Source organism: Chaetodon trifascialis, chromosome 6 (assembly GCF_039877785.1).
Source record: "Chaetodon trifascialis isolate fChaTrf1 chromosome 6, fChaTrf1.hap1, whole genome shotgun sequence".
NCBI lineage: Eukaryota > Metazoa > Chordata > Actinopteri > Chaetodontiformes > Chaetodontidae > Chaetodon > Chaetodon trifascialis.
In genome coordinates this window covers 11,149,790-11,165,536 of record NC_092061.1, presented here as the reverse complement: position 1 = coordinate 11,165,536, position 15,747 = coordinate 11,149,790, and the positions used below count along the sequence as shown (strand labels likewise).

Below are 15,747 nucleotides of genomic sequence, written 5' to 3'. Positions count from 1 at the left end.
TATACACACCACCCACACACGCTGGCAAGTGCCCATACAGAATGCAGTCCGGAGATGTGCTCACAAACGAGCACTTCGAGCTGCATGCAAGTTCTGGCAGTATGAGCACTGCTTAATGGATGAACATGCTTACACACATGCGTGCCTGTGATGCTCACACAAATACAGTGAACACACAAAAACGCGTTTTATACACATTCAGGGCACCCTCTGCCCCGGTGAGACACAGTGCAGATTGCTGGAAGACTAAAACAGCATTTGTGTCGGCAGAGATATGGTGAACAAGACCATGAAAAGGAAAGAGAGCGAGGGAGGAGAGGGCAGCTGTAAATATTCACTCAACTGCAAGAATGTAGGAAGTACAGATAGGATGAACACCATACAGGGACACTTACACCCCCATACAGTATATATGTGCATAAAGCACAAGCCATAGAAATGTTTAAACATGAATTAATGAACATTAATTTAAAACACAACATTAAGAATACAGAGCCAGAGCAAAAGCGTACCTTTATAATTTTAATATTTTGGATGTGTGTTTGTTTGTGTATGTGGTCTTCAAGCGTCTGCTCACAGAAAGTTCAAGTCAATCTCCTCAAAAAGAAAACTGACACTCGTTCTTGTGAGCAAAGGTTCTTGTCCTCCAACGACATTCAGCATGTGTGACTTTGCGTGTGTCGAATGGATAAACACAAACGAACAATACAATCATCCTGGAACACGGGCCTGTGTTGTACAAGTTCTTCCCAGGCCATCTGGTATGTTCTACCTGCATCACTGACTGCTGCGGTGAGATGAAGCACCGTCGGCAGGGGCTGCACTGTCTCTCCTCACCTACATCTGCAGTCAACCTCAGACAAACAATCATGCTTCTTCTCACAGATACCTGTCAGTCCATCTCAACCTCAGAAATACACACACACACACACACACACATATTCTCTCTTTCCCTGTGTCTCTGTGGCCTGGTTAAGGGTTCTGCCTCAGTGACCAGGTACAGACGTCAGAGAGCTGCTGTCTGTCTCTTTCCTTCACAAGAGGATGCACAACAGTCTCAAGTATCACACAAACATACACACAGCAGACACACAGTTTGCACTTCTGTAAATCACATTCACACACACACATAAAACTCTAGTGTTCATCAGCACAGGTGAGGTGCTAAATCTTCCCAGTCAAAGAAAGCATGGACCAGCACATCTGTCAACACTCATAGATACATAACTCAAAATATCTGAAGCATTTAGTACACACTGCCTAACCCCCACCATTCTGAGTCGGTGCGTAACCGCAGATTAAAATACATGTGCGCGCGCACACACAAACAGAAGCTGAGAGTTCAAAAGAGGAAGCGATGTTGACAGCTGTGAAACTCGTAGACAAAACCAGGCAGGAACAGCCATTCACACACACTGAGATGTTTAGAAATCATTCTCCATGGAAAAGACTAGAATAGCACTGGAGTGAAAGAAAAATCAGGCCATGCCAGGACAAATCTCCCTCTCTGTCTCTCACCCCCTTATTTCCTCACCCCACAAACAATGGAAACCTCTCATTCGCTCTTTCAACTCTTTCCATCTAAATGACAGAAATCCTCCTCTTTCAATCACCACCGTTTAGGGACAGAGCCCCACACACACACACATACACTGCATAGATCCAATAATCTATGGCTGATCCCTTCCTCATCACCTTAACTGAACTGGGTGTTTCAAAGGATAACATAACTTTTTCTCCCTCTGTCCCCTTTCATCTAAACAATGTTGGTCTCCAATAGCTTACCCTGTCCACAGCAGGACACTGAGAACTGTACTGTGGACACTTAGAAGGTATCAAACATAGATGAAATATGACCCAACATATTTCAAACACACAAACTGTACATGAATGAGGGAAATCTTCATTTAAATGTTCCTAAAAATGAATTACTGTTCTAATTTTGTGTATCATTAGTGATGTGGTCCATGCACCACTTGTTTAATGTGCATCCAAAGAGTGAATCAATGTTTTGCAGCTCTAAAAACGCCTGCAGTTTGGAATCTGTGTGAAATGCCTCAAATCTGTGTATCCTATCGCTGTCATTTGTGTTACCATAGACATTGTGGGTTGAAATATGAATGCTAAGCAACAGCACTAGAGAGCTGGAGCTGTAATAAATGGATCTCAGTGGACCTCAGTAATTAGTCTGATGTCACACTCAGCCCAATTCTGCGACCACACATGCTGGTTTTTGGTAGTCAAATCTTAATGAACTGAGTAATACAACACACAAAACAACAAGTAACAACATAAACACACATATGCACCACTGTCTCTTTCCTGCAGAGCATCAAGCATTTAATGGCCTTAATGAAGTGTCTAATGAGAGGTAACACAGGCTGACAGACCTCCAGAATCAGTTCAGTTTTCTCCCATACTCTCCCAGTATCGCTCTCTGTATTCCTACATTGTCACATCAAGAAAGTACTGTAGTTAAGGAGTGTTGCACAGGTGCTTTTAAAAATGAGATGACAGTAATGGATGTCATGTATCAATGATTCCACAAAATTCTGGGACAGAAATTATTTGGCAAATTAGGCCCTTCCAAAATGATAAAACTCAACAATAACTGACTTTCACGTGAAGCTTCCTCGAATGCATCTACTCACACTGTGTCCTGTTCAAGGTGTAATGCAGTATAAATGGGACCAAATCAGTCTTGTAGAATGCCTTCAGGTGTAACAGAGTCGATAGAGCCTATGGGCACATCAGATAATTGCATTTTGGGAATGACAAAGCATGACATGACACAAATCATCTCATCCATTAGTAGCTGAAAAATTGCATCACCTTAAAAGCGGTTGTGGGGGATTGCTTCCAAGGAAAAAAATGTTCCACTTTTCTCTTCATTCCAGTGTTCTTTCTTTCATTTTCTACTTTGCTGTGATCTAGCCAGGAGCATTTAGAAGAGACATAGACCTTAACCATAACGGGATCTGTAATATGTGGCTATATTTGATAAAGACATCATGTCACATGTAGCCACCTTATATTTGTTTAAATTTTCTATACCCTCGGTATTTGAAATCTGTGAACTACAAATGGTATGAATCTGTAGGCTCAGACCAAGCATTAAATCTCTTAAGTACAGCCAGGACAAATCTAATATACTGTATCAGAATTGTGCATTGATGTACTTGAGAGTGAGTGAGAAGTGTGCCAGTACACAATACATGATTTGAGCAGGGGTGAACCAGGCTCACTTGCTGGCTCCTTCCCCTCATTCGTGATGCATGGTGAGCCAGTGGATGCACTCTGACACACTGCGTAGCTAAAAACCAGTGCGGTTCCCAAGTGAGGACTTAATCTGGCTGCATAAATCACAGTGACTTTCTGAGTGTAACTAATCAAGAACACACACAACCACACAAACTTCCACACCATGCCTCTCTGCAGGTCTCTCTCTCAGACTGTCTCTCTCTCACACACACACTTGCAGAATCCATACGAACCCCCCTCATAAAGCAGAGGGCTATTGCCATGCAGCACACGATGCGGTGAGGGCCAAGAGGCAAGCGGACTCCCCCCTTCCTTCTGCATGCTGATCATTAGAGAGAGGGAGAGAGATGGAGAAAGAGAGAGTGAGAGGAAGACGGGCGAGGCAGCGGAGCCAGCTCGCCAGCAGCTCAATCAAATTTAATGCCTGGACAGTGCAAGATGAAAACGTCTGCCGGTCAGTGCCGTTAATATCCCCGAACTCTGTGATAGGATGGCACAGGTTGCAGTATAGATAGCTAAAAGGGTGGATGATGACAATACAAAGTCTTGCTTCTCCTCCTTTGTTCCCCTGGTTTCTCTCTGCCTTTTACTTTCTGTCTTCCATCTTTTCCTTTTCCTCTCCCTTTGATATATATCTCTCTTTGCCTGTCTCTCTCTCTCTCTTTCCATCTTTAGCAGCAACAAAGGGATTAAAGAGGGATTACGTCTGACATGTCAATGTGATGCGCCTGCTGGGTATAGTACTTTTTTTCTTTCTCATGCAGTCTAAGTCAATATGATCCGCACACACAGATGCACACACAGATAGGTCAGCATTGTCTGTGTTGGAGAGAAGATGGATGAAAATTATCTCCACTTGCAAAATGCTGAATTCTGACATGCAGAAACTACTGAATTGCTATTGTGGCTCCTACTTCCTTGAAACAATACCACCTTCTGTGAGAAAACAATGACACCAAATCATAATATGCTTTCCTATACTTGTTTCCACTGTATCCACACCGTGGTTTATCTCCTGTTTCCAAGGTCTGCTGAAGAAGTGAGGATAAGGGGGATGAGTGTGAGAGAGGCAGAATGTGAAAAGAGAAGTACTGTTTTTGGGTGATAACCTTTTGTTGCGATTCAAAGTACTTGTGGCTAGCAGGGAAATGAACTATTGATTAGATTTAAGGTGAGGGGGGACACAATGACTGAAATCACACCAACCAACCAACCAAGCACCCACACTGATCCTTTGTCCTCAAACACACTCAAGCACACTTGCATGCATGCAAGCAACCCATTACACATTGCTTAAATGGAGTTGTAACTAACCAAGAACACAGTCAGCCAACCAATAAACTACCCACAGCATTCACTGTCTGCTCTACTAATTGGAAACCATTCACTGGCTGGGTTTCCACTACAGGGTCAAGGAGGAATAGCTGGCTTTTCTCATTACCCATGTCACTAAATTTACTCTTCAAACATATACCTGGGATTTGAATGGATTATGTGGCAAACTGGATGTGATTTGAGAGCCTACACTTCTGTAAATCCCATGTTTGTAGAGCCTAATTTTACCTACTGACTGTGCTAATACAGTGCAGACTATATATCTCTTCATCTTTACTACTCACTTTGTATGCACACTGTATAGACAGACAGAAAAACACTGAATACTATCAGAGGGCTGTGTCTATTTATGTTTGCTATTGAGTATGTGTAGTATTTTTGGGCGCTAATAAATTGCTTACAGTTATACTGCGGACTTACAGCAGAGCTTAATATAAACATATAAATAGGTATTGTTATTCCTAGCTTTGTCTGTAATGAATGTGATTCTGACCAGGATCAGCAGTCAGAAATCATTTTTTAAAAAACACACAAATTAATATTTTCAGAAAGTTTCAGGGGCTATTACTTGATGAGAAGAACCAAGCTTCCACATAAACATGCCAGGACAGCAGACACCTCAAGTAAATTTACATGTTACTGGTCAACCTCCTGCTGAGAACCTGGAGCCACTGAGACTTCATGTGTGAACACTACAATATAGTCCCTGTTGGCTTATATATAGAGAACAGAACCCAGTCAGTGTTCATATAGAGAACCTTGACCCACTTTCAGTAGCAGGTGCCTCAGTGCAGACCGCCCACATAGTTGAAGAGCCTTGGTAAGCCTAAATGTCTCATAACTAAGCAGTTTTAGTCATCTTGCTGACCATCAAAAAAAAAACTTACAGTCAGTGAGCAGGTAAAGTTTGAGTGTCTCGCTGTGAGACACTTGCGGAACATGTGGCTGCTGCTGGGATCAAACCAACCAGTCACAGGGTGATCTGTCGAACCAGTGGATTACACTGCCATCCCCCGTAGCGCTACAAACACAGCTTACAACCCTGCATGGGGAAGGCTTCTGCACCAGTGTGACTTCACTACCCTTCTCCATCAGCACTTTCTACTGCACTGCACTAACATTTCTGCAACCTAATTTGAATATCTTCAAACAAAAATTCATCACAATCAGGAAGCCAGTTAAACTATTCGTTCACAATGCAGCACCTGCAATGATTGGTTTCCCCAACAAGAGGTTTCAACCTGGTTTGATTGGCAAACCACCTGCTTTTTCCATTGTCTGCAAATTAGATAATACACATTCACTTTCTACTTGACCTGTGTAAATCTCATCCATTTGGCCATGCTGCTGTTGTAAGTCTGATATGAAGCATCAGCTTGGTCTAGAGCCCAGACAACACCTCAAACTGATCCAGCTCTTGGCAAATTGCGTCCAGGTAGCCGCTAGATTGGCCTGGGGTCTGCTCTGTAAATCAGCTGGCCACGGCCTAAATGGATCAAACAGGCCAGTCTTCCCTTCCTGGCAGGCTAATGCCGTGGCTTAGATTGCTGGTTTACAATGTGTGGCATGTGTGTTTGAGTGTGCATGTGTGTGAGTGAGTGAGTGTGTGTTTGTTGAAATGTGGATGTGATCTTGGCAATGTGCATAATGCGGTCAAATAACAGTTCAATGTGGACAGGTGCTTATCTTTTTGCCGTGTGTGTGTGTGTGTGTGTGTGTGTGTGTGTGTGCGTGCTTGTGTTTGCCCGTCACTCACACTCATGGACCTAACACTGCTTTCTCTCTGGTCTATCGCCCATTCGAGGCCACCGAGTTGTGCAACGATTATGTGTGCCCACCACCACCTCGCGTCCTCATCTCATCCTGCAAGACACGCTCTCCAGCGTCCTCTCGCTCTCTCTCTCCTCTCTCTCTCTCTCTCAGCCGGAGCCCGGGGCGCTGCTACACTGCCTGAAAGAATACGCTCCCTGATGTCGAAATCACACTCAACACAACAGTGCCACACTTTGCCGGTGGTGGTGGAAGGCGGAAAAGACGTTGGGACATAAAACGCTTTTTTTTTCTTGGCACTGCAGTAGCTCACGATGGAAGGTGGTAATGCCATTGTGCTTCGGGAGACTCTATACGTAGAAAATTTGCTACCATCCAGGGCAATCCTTCTGCCATGCAGGGAAACATCACGACATCCTAAACCACCTGTTTTTCGCGCATCCTCTGCCCACACAGCTATTAAACATGAAATTCTAGGGAAACGTTGCACTCTGTAAGTGCAGTCCCTTTACGTGGCATGCAATGCTTTTACTGATCAATTCATGCGGCTATAAATAAAATCAACCGCCGGGAATTAACGACCGTAAAACAACTGATGCTCAATAATCGCCCAACTCAAATGCAAACTTCATTTGTAACGATGTCCATAATGGCGCACAACAGATCTTTAGTTCGCTATTTCTTCAGTAACATAAAGAAGTGTACGTGACAAAATCCCTGGTGGGGACCCACTTCAAGTATGGCATCGACAACGTGAATGCAATTATTTACATTCATATTAAAGCCAACTAAATACCACAGAGCGTCAAATAAATCAGCAGCAATGTTGTGCTTTCAGCAGCGCAGCGCATATCAAGGCTGAAGCCTCCAATCTGTTTCCTGAGAGACGCACAGAGAGCCTTACTGTGGCCGCAAATTACAAGAGAGAAAAAGCGCAGTAACTCACCGATGTGGATGATTGAATCCGAGAGCGCCGACTTCCACTCCTGGCTCCAAAAAATGGCAACGAGCAGCATAGCCGAGATAACTTTCATGTTGTCCAGAGATATTTCCCCCCAAAACCAGAGAAAACCACAGCTCTCTGAGTGAGAGCGAACAGAGTTAAAATCCCGAGAACCCAAGCTCTTTTTTAGTCCATCTGTAGGGCGGTCAAGGAAATTCCCTGTAATATCTGCCTTGAGATGTTCCGCTCTTTACGTTACAGAGTGATGCTTGTCTGTAGAGGAAAATAAGTAGAGATTCCCGGGTAGTCACAGAATGGTACCCTGTTGAAATTCCTCCCAACATTAAATCATATTCTGGACGAGTGGAGAGACGCTGAGCCGCAGAGCAAGCAAACCGCATCCAAACGCCGCCGCGTTAAGGTGAACTGAGGGGCTGGATGATGTGGCCGCTCATTTAAAGGACTAAATCTTTAACCATTCGATGACGTGAGGGAAAACCTGTTATCTTGAAAAGCGGGTCCTGTTATAATGACCCGCGATTCCCAGCCTTTCAGACCTGGCGACGCAGTTTCCCTCCTGCACCAACCACCAAACCACCACCAGCAGAAGCGGCAGCCTCAGCGGACCAAGCCAACGGCCAAAACTTCCATTTTCACAGGAAGCTTCTTATTTTTCCTGCACTTAGCCCCTCTTTGAATATCACCAACGCCGGAACACAGAGACGAACACAGCGACTTTTGATGGAGGGGAAAGCAATGCCAAATGAAGAAAAAGCCTTGTCACATGGCATTACCACGGAGAGGTACCATATTCCGAAATTGTCTCTAGTTTCCCGTAGAGATGAGAGAAACACCGGGATGGAGAGGACTCTTACACACAGAATTAAAGAGAGCTCCTAGGCCACACGTCTTTCCTGCGTCAGGAAGGGGAAAATGTAGGCTAGGCTATCTGGAGAAAAATTAACCGAGGATGCGCGCAACAACACTCCGCACTCTGTATGCGGGTACTCGCGTCGGCGCCAGCACGCACGGTGGCTGGTGAAGAGGAGGTATGCCGCGTCCGTGTGGGAGAGAGAGAGAGAGAGAGAGAGAGAGAGAGAGAGAGAGAGAGAGAGAGAGAGAGAGAGGAGGGGCGGGAGGAAACCCAGGAGAGCGAAAAAAGAGAGAGAAAGAGGCAGTAACTATGAGCAGCAGCAGTTGCCAGCCTATGCGCGCATCCACTGTCTGGAATTACCTTGGAGAATGAGAGACAAAATGTGCCCATCAAGGCAGGCGGGGGATGCAGAGGGGCGTCTAACAGAGAGACAGACAGATGAAGAGGGGGGTAATCTGCCAGTCTTAGCTCTGCTATGGGCACTCAGGCAGCCATCGACCCGCTGTCTACCTCTCACCTCAACAAGAGCTGGTGATATATAAGGTTATCTGGGTCTAAAACTCATGTCCATCGCCTTTACCTGGCAGTTGTGTCGTTTGAGGACACCCTGAACCAGTTTCCCTGTGATCACTTCTATTGTTTAATTTATTTGAATCACATATTGGGACAGGATGCTTTCATTTTTCATACCTTTCCCCTTTTTATTCGTCCGTCATTGAAATCTCCTCTCTCCATCCTGTACAAACTTATTCTCTATTCCTGCTGCAACTGTCCTCCCATCCTTTTGTCCATCTATTCTATCTACACCCCATGCTATCATCCATTTATCCATCCCTGCCTCCCTGAAGGGCTGGAGTCTCCAGGGTTCCTTTTAATCTGCCCCAGACCTTGGATTAGGGATTAGGATTGTTGGGAGCCTCAGGCTGCCATTGGACTGACTGTTGTGTACGCATTCAAGGAATAGGAGATTAAACTGACAGTGATACTGATGCTGTGAAAGCTGCTCTCACTCCTCCTATTTGACGCTATTGATTTATTATTAAATGTTTATGTAACCACTCACGTTGAAGGGGAACATCTCGTTCAGTGAGTGAGCAGTAGCTGAAAATACAGAGATAAGACGAAGCAAAGGTAATGCAAACAAAAAAGGAAGATAAAAACAAGAAAAATACAATTCTGCTATGTCCAAAATTTGTTCTTGCATTAAAATGAAATCCATTCAAAATGTGGTGTCAGTATCAGTGATACTGAAGAAATGATTGACTCCTGAAGAGTGACAGACAGCATAGAATTTATTTTTCACTTTTGATTCTTTAAGGTTTTTGTTCAACTCAAAAGAAACAAGATGTAAACAAGTGACAAGTATGTGTACTTGTGGTTGCACTGATTTGGTCCCACCGCTATGAATGACCTTTGTAGACCTAATGATAATTAATTAATATGGATGAGTTTTACACCTTTCATTCACGTGAACATAAAAATGTGCACGCTTACTCCTTTTAAGATCTCCTCCAAATAAAATCAAGTTTTTAACCTTATTAACATGTCCATATGGTGTGTTTTTATATACGACAACATATATCATGAGTAGTATAAGCAGCCAATGTCATGGTTGAGCATTTCCACCTTGGACCTGCAGTGGATCAATGACAATCTCACAAAGATTCAGACAGCCAGAGTTTCATAGGTAACATACCTAAGAAACCAACACCATGAGCTTTCAGGGTCGGGTGATGATGAAACAGATCAGAGTATCAGAGGTGAAGCCAGTTCTAGCTATGTATGAGTATTTTGTAAGCAAAGCGTGATGCAGAGCATGTTGTGTTTTTAGTTGAAAAGTTGGAAAAGGAGAAATGGTGAACCTTCATGAACCTTCCTGTTACCAAAGATTCTGAAAATCCAAGAGGCAAACTGTCACCTGCAGTAGCCCTTTTCCAGAGCGCCGTTGTACCACAAGATTTAATCTGAAGCATGACGCTGCTCCATCCATTTATCCTGGGAGCACAGGGAGTCAGAGCCAACATGTTAGTGAACCGGTAAGTTTATTTTTTCTCTGTTTTATCTGCTGACTTTGTCCAAACAAATCTGCAGTGTGCTAGATAATGTTAGCTGACATGAGTGTGCCAAGTTACATGATGATTCATGTCAAATGCTTACAGGACATTTTGTACGGCTTGAGGGTGTTGATGAAGAAACTTACAGGCAACATTACTCGCAACTGTTTGTCAGATCACTCAGCTGCTGATGGTTTGAGGTTTGTGTTTGATGAGCACAGGTGTGAGTGGAGGTAGAGGTGGGGACTACTGACAGTCGTGCATACTATGTAAAACTACAAAGTGGAGAGTTGCATCTTAGCCAATGTAAGGCATGGTGGGATTTTTTCTTTAATGGAAAAAAAGACTTCTAAATATGTAATTTGGATGAACAGAGATGAGTTTTTAGAGGTTTAATAAATGCCTGGAGAGGAATTTTAAATTTATGCCTCTCTCAGGCATGCGTACCAAAACTCTTGGTTATAAATCGCTGTGAAATCACAAACTCTAATTCACTTCCTGGCAGAAATACAACTTGGTAAAAAACATTCAGAGCTTTGCATAATGACTGATTCAGAAAATCCATCAATAGAGAGGGCACAACCTTCTGTTAAATTTATCGTAGTGTCATGAACATATAAGCAAAAAATTGAATTCCTCTGTTGTGAAGCCTCCAGTAAAGTGAGACCTTTGACTTTGTGTTTAAATATCTAACTTGTCAGAAAATATTTGGACTGCTGCTGAGCAAAGACACTGAGAAGGTGCTAGCTTGAACAGCACTGCACAATTGCATCTCTGCACAACACAGTTCATGTGTTGTTCAGTTCAGTGGACACTCAGACCTCCATATCTGCACTATGTGTTGGCTGGGATTGATATTCACTGTAATTCCTCTATCAGTGGTGTACTGGGGGCCAAGGATGGTGTGGATACTGATGAGTAGGTGTATATGCTGTAGGGCTGCAACGATTAGTCGACGTTGTTGACAAAAATCGATAATAGAAATAGTCGACAATGAATTCCATTGTCGACTATTGTCGCCAGACGCGTTTTTCCAACAGAGTGAGGCATCTCACCTGATTATAATCTCTGCCGAGAGTCGCTCATGCGCAATAGCGTCTCTGTCTCTGAGCGGTAATATACGGAAATGGCGGTGTCAACATCAGGTACACGTACCAAAACTTCTAAAGTTTGGGAGCATTTTAGCCTGGATACAGCGAATAAAAAGACTACTTGCAAGGTTTGCAAAGCAGACCTTGCGTATCATGGCAGTACCCGATGCACGAACATTTAAAGAGAAAGCACGTCGGGCAGTTGAACGAAACAGAGTCTGACTCGCCTCGGTAAGAAGTAATATTCAAGCCAATACGGTTTTTATGACATACATTGTACATTTTATAAGCATATTTTCGCTATAAAAGAGAACTTGAGCGTTATGCCAGACTGTGCCTGACAAACGTATTTTAAATTTTTTTTTTATTATTTAATTTTTGTACGAATCCGCAGTATGTTCAATAAAAGATGTATTTTTCATTGTACCCATCTTTCTTGTGTTTATTATCATTTGCCACATAATTAAATCAACTTCACGCTAAATTTAAGAAAAAATTAATAATTATCCGATTAGTCGACTAATCGTTTCAATAGTCGGTGACTAGTCGACTATTAAAATAGTCGTTAGTTGCAGCCCTAGTATGCTGTGACCCTGTAATGAATACAAGTTTAATTTTAGTATGTGGCAGTGGTATATAGGCTTTAACTGTACATATGTGGGTCTTTGTGTTGTCGATTTCCAACCCCCGATCTCCAAACAGTAATTTTAGGACACTGTGAAATTCATATAAACCTTCAAGCCCAATGTTTTCACGTTATATCAACAGTTTGTCTACTGTACATGCTAATACCCTTGATTATTTACCTTTCAATTTACCTCCCATGGGACTATCATTTTACTCTCATAAAAGGATCTTTTGAGAATATGACCTTCGACAAAAACACCTAACACCCAGTCCTTAAAAGCTGAGTGTCTTGTATTCAAGACCATTTGGGTAATACAAGTTTTACACTCAGTTAATGCCTTACAGCAATGTTTTACTTTTACAGAGCTTTTTCACCGTCTCATATACTCTCTTCCCTGGGGACCCATTGTCACCACCAGCAGTCAGACTTTTCCCTTTTTTGCAGCTCTCACTCTTGATAACTGTAAACAAAATTAAAAAGGCAAAACTGTCTGTGTGAAAAGTAGGGCCATGGACCAAAAATGCAATCGGGTAACTCTCAGTAACACAAACAGACAGTTTGTGTATGCGGCATATGTGCCCACACACAAAGGATAAAGTGTTGCATAGTTTCGGTCCATCATGCAACATTAACTACTCAGGCTTTGTGTCATTAATGTGACATTCTTGTTCATTAAAACTGTTAATTGGAAGAGAATCTTGGACTTGGACTTGAGAAAGAATAAGGAAGATGAGAATGAAAGAGGTGAAGATGAGTGTATGTGCAATAAGGAAAGAATAGTGGTAAAAAAAAAAAATAAACAGGAAACACCGCTCGTGACACCTGAAATGAACGATAGAAATGACAGGAGACAAATTCAGATCAAGATATGTTGGTTTCTACTGGTGAATTCAAAAATAATGTCTTCTAATTCCACAATGAATGATAACCTTCATATTTATTTTTTTTTATTGGAATAACAAATAGGTTATGCGTTTCTGATCATTCCCTTGGAGTGTAGTGTGCATGTGCATGTGCATCTGCATCGATGCAGAGAACCCACTTATCAAATTTTACTGGTCAAAAACTTCTCACTGTACTTTTAACGAACTAATTGTTTTAATCATAATGTACAGTCAGCGATGGACAGTAAATAAGCAAATCTACTATAATTTTATCTTAAATAGGTTTTCAAACTTTGGGCATAAAAAAGAAGAAAATAAACTAGGACTAGTCTATGTCAAGTTCAGTGGGAGTTGTGGATATCATACATGGACAGCACTGAGGATAATTCAAATGAGAGACACCGGTTTCTCGTTTGTAGCAACTGCTTTTGCTATGGAATCAATTTTCTTGTAAAACGCAGTGAAAAAAGTACTAAGTTCAATCTATGCATCGAATTTTCCTCTGATGAAAACATTTAATGTTTTTAAAAGTATACTCTCACTTTCTCATCTATCTTTACTGTTATTATCCATTGAATAAAATACAAATGACACAAAAAATGTTACATTTAAAAGCATTTTAAAAGTCTGTAAGCTCCTCCTTTGTTGCTAAACAGCTGCTGCCCTTTATTGTGTAAGCTGGTAGAAGAGTCACCTTGAAAGTGTTCAGGGCTGTGTGAGTGAGATTCTATCTGAGTGCTACAGAGGATATAGAAGTAAAGGCCTTTTGATGGGCTTACAAGCCTAAAAAGGTAAACACACACACCGGGAAGGAAAAGCAGACAGACATGCATATATACGCCTCAGACAGAGACAAAGAGTTATCCAGGTGTGAGCAGGGTGGCTTGTTAGTATGCATGCCTACTGCTGTCACTACATCTCAAGGACATTGTCTGTCTTGAGGTGGGGGGCGGGGGGCCTACATGGAGGTCTGCATTTGTATATTCATGTGCACATGGATGTGAGTGTGAGTTAATGTCAGACATTTTGCACATTGTATAAAGCAACTATGCTTCTCTTTCTGTGTTGCCACTGAAGCCATTAAGTGACAGGGCAGTAAAAGCCAACATTACTGTGTGTGAAGCAAAACCTGCTATCATTCCGTGTGTGTGTGTGTGTGTGTGTGTGTGTGTGTGTGTGTGTGTGTGTGTGTGTGCGTGTGTGTGCGTGTGTGTGTGTGTGTGTGTTAGCTTGTTCGTGCTTCCAAACGAAAGACCAGACAGCAATTATTAAGTCTAAGTACCATCAGACACTTTCAAATGGCAACTAACAACCCAGAGAGCTGATTTATTCTCACACAGAAGACAAAAAGAACAAAGATCAGCACAAGCTGATTATTTGTGTATCCATAAACAAAACCAAAGCAGCACTTTTTGTCTCTTTTTGTTTGTTTTAACTGTCAGTGAAGCTTGACATGTATAAAACAACAAAATAATGTTTGGTTTGTTTTGGTCAACAACTGTCGATTATTATCCCTTTTTATTTTGCGGTGATGCAAAGACTACTGAATTACAAAGTGTAGTTGTTTGACGCTTGCTAACCCAAACCGAGTTCTCTTTGCAACTTCAGTGGTATCAGGTATCTTGGTAAAAAATATATGGTGCTTGCATAGTTTAGAGTTGGGCCACATCAAGCAAACATCAATATAAGCCAAGCATGTGAGGCTATCCATCACCAACCTTGCCAATGAATTACCACTGTTCTGCCAATATTCTTATTTTAACATATTTCTATTTTACAAGCAATGTTTTAGAGGTTTTCACCTGCCCACCTACCCATGGCTGTTGCCTGCTAATGAGCTACCTAGTATGGCAGAGGGATGTGTTTTGGGGCATCACAGGGCCAAATCTAATCCCAAGCAACATGGCATTATCTCCCAACTGTGGCATTGATATCACACATACACACACCACACAAACATACCATTATTAACCCTTTCCACGCACACACACAACTTAAATCTGAAGTCATCTTAAGTAAATAATTGATATATTCGAACGGTTTTCCTTATCTAAGAGTGGACAGACTAGAGGAGAGGGCAGGCAAGTGGAGACAGGCAAGGAAAGAGAGCAAAGGGTGAGGTGAAAGGAGCAAAGAGTCAAGAGTTTTTTGTCTATACTTCTTTAAATATATGAGGTTTGGGCATATTTCTCAATGGGCAAGAAAAGGTGTGTGCTGTGTGAAGACAGGAAACATGATCAAAGCTTTGACCTCCATGTTTTCTGTAGGTATGTGTGTGCATTGTGTCTGTAGCATTTGCATATTAAAACAGCCGGCAAGAATCTTGATTCCCCAGCATTTTGCCTGTCTTTAATTAGTAATTCACCTCTCCATCAAATGTCTGGACTTAAATGAGGTCTTCTGAAGAGAGCCATAAAATGAAATCCCTTTATACCCTTTATTCCCCTTGACCCAAGAGATAAAGGGGTATGGTGAGGAGAACTGGGAGGGTTGGAGAGGGGGTGGGATGGGTACTGGCAGGCAAAGACTGAAAGATAGAGAAAACATGAGAAAGACAGAGAGAAAGAGGTAGATCCTAGCCTGGGGCCTGGGTATTGAACTAAATCAGGGTGCTGAGAGGAGGTTCTCAGGGGTAATTATACAGGAACACACCTTTTTTTCTCTCTCTCTATCGCTCCCTCCCTTTTTCCCTTGTATATTCCCTTTTGCCTCTTTGTATATCTAATGTTTGGGACTGTCAAGTGCAAATGAGGAAAGAAACATTTTCCCATTGCGATAATGTAATGGTGGACATTTAAGTTTGACATAACAGTTGTGGTACAAATATGTGACAGGATAAGTACAAGACGAGTACAAGACTTCAAACCGGTCAAGTCTGTGCCTGTATTATTCCCTCGGTTATTTTTC

At 42.3% G+C, this 15,747-nt stretch overlaps 1 protein-coding gene across 4 annotated transcripts in view; it reads right to left on the bottom strand.

Moving 5' to 3' along the window:
• Positions 1 to 8,373, bottom strand: part of grid2 (glutamate receptor, ionotropic, delta 2) — a 478,994-nt gene extending 470,621 nt beyond the window's left edge. For all 4 annotated transcript variants that reach the window (XR_011602276.1, XM_070963684.1, XM_070963683.1 and 1 more), the window contains exon 1: positions 7,313 to 8,373. Coding sequence is in view for 3 of the 4 variants with exons in the window: in XM_070963684.1 (XP_070819785.1) it covers positions 7,313 to 7,400 (88 nt within the window). In the remaining variant the exon portion in view is untranslated. The remainder of the gene's footprint in view (positions 1 to 7,312) is intronic.
• Positions 8,374 to 15,747: the final 7,374 nt, after the last annotated feature.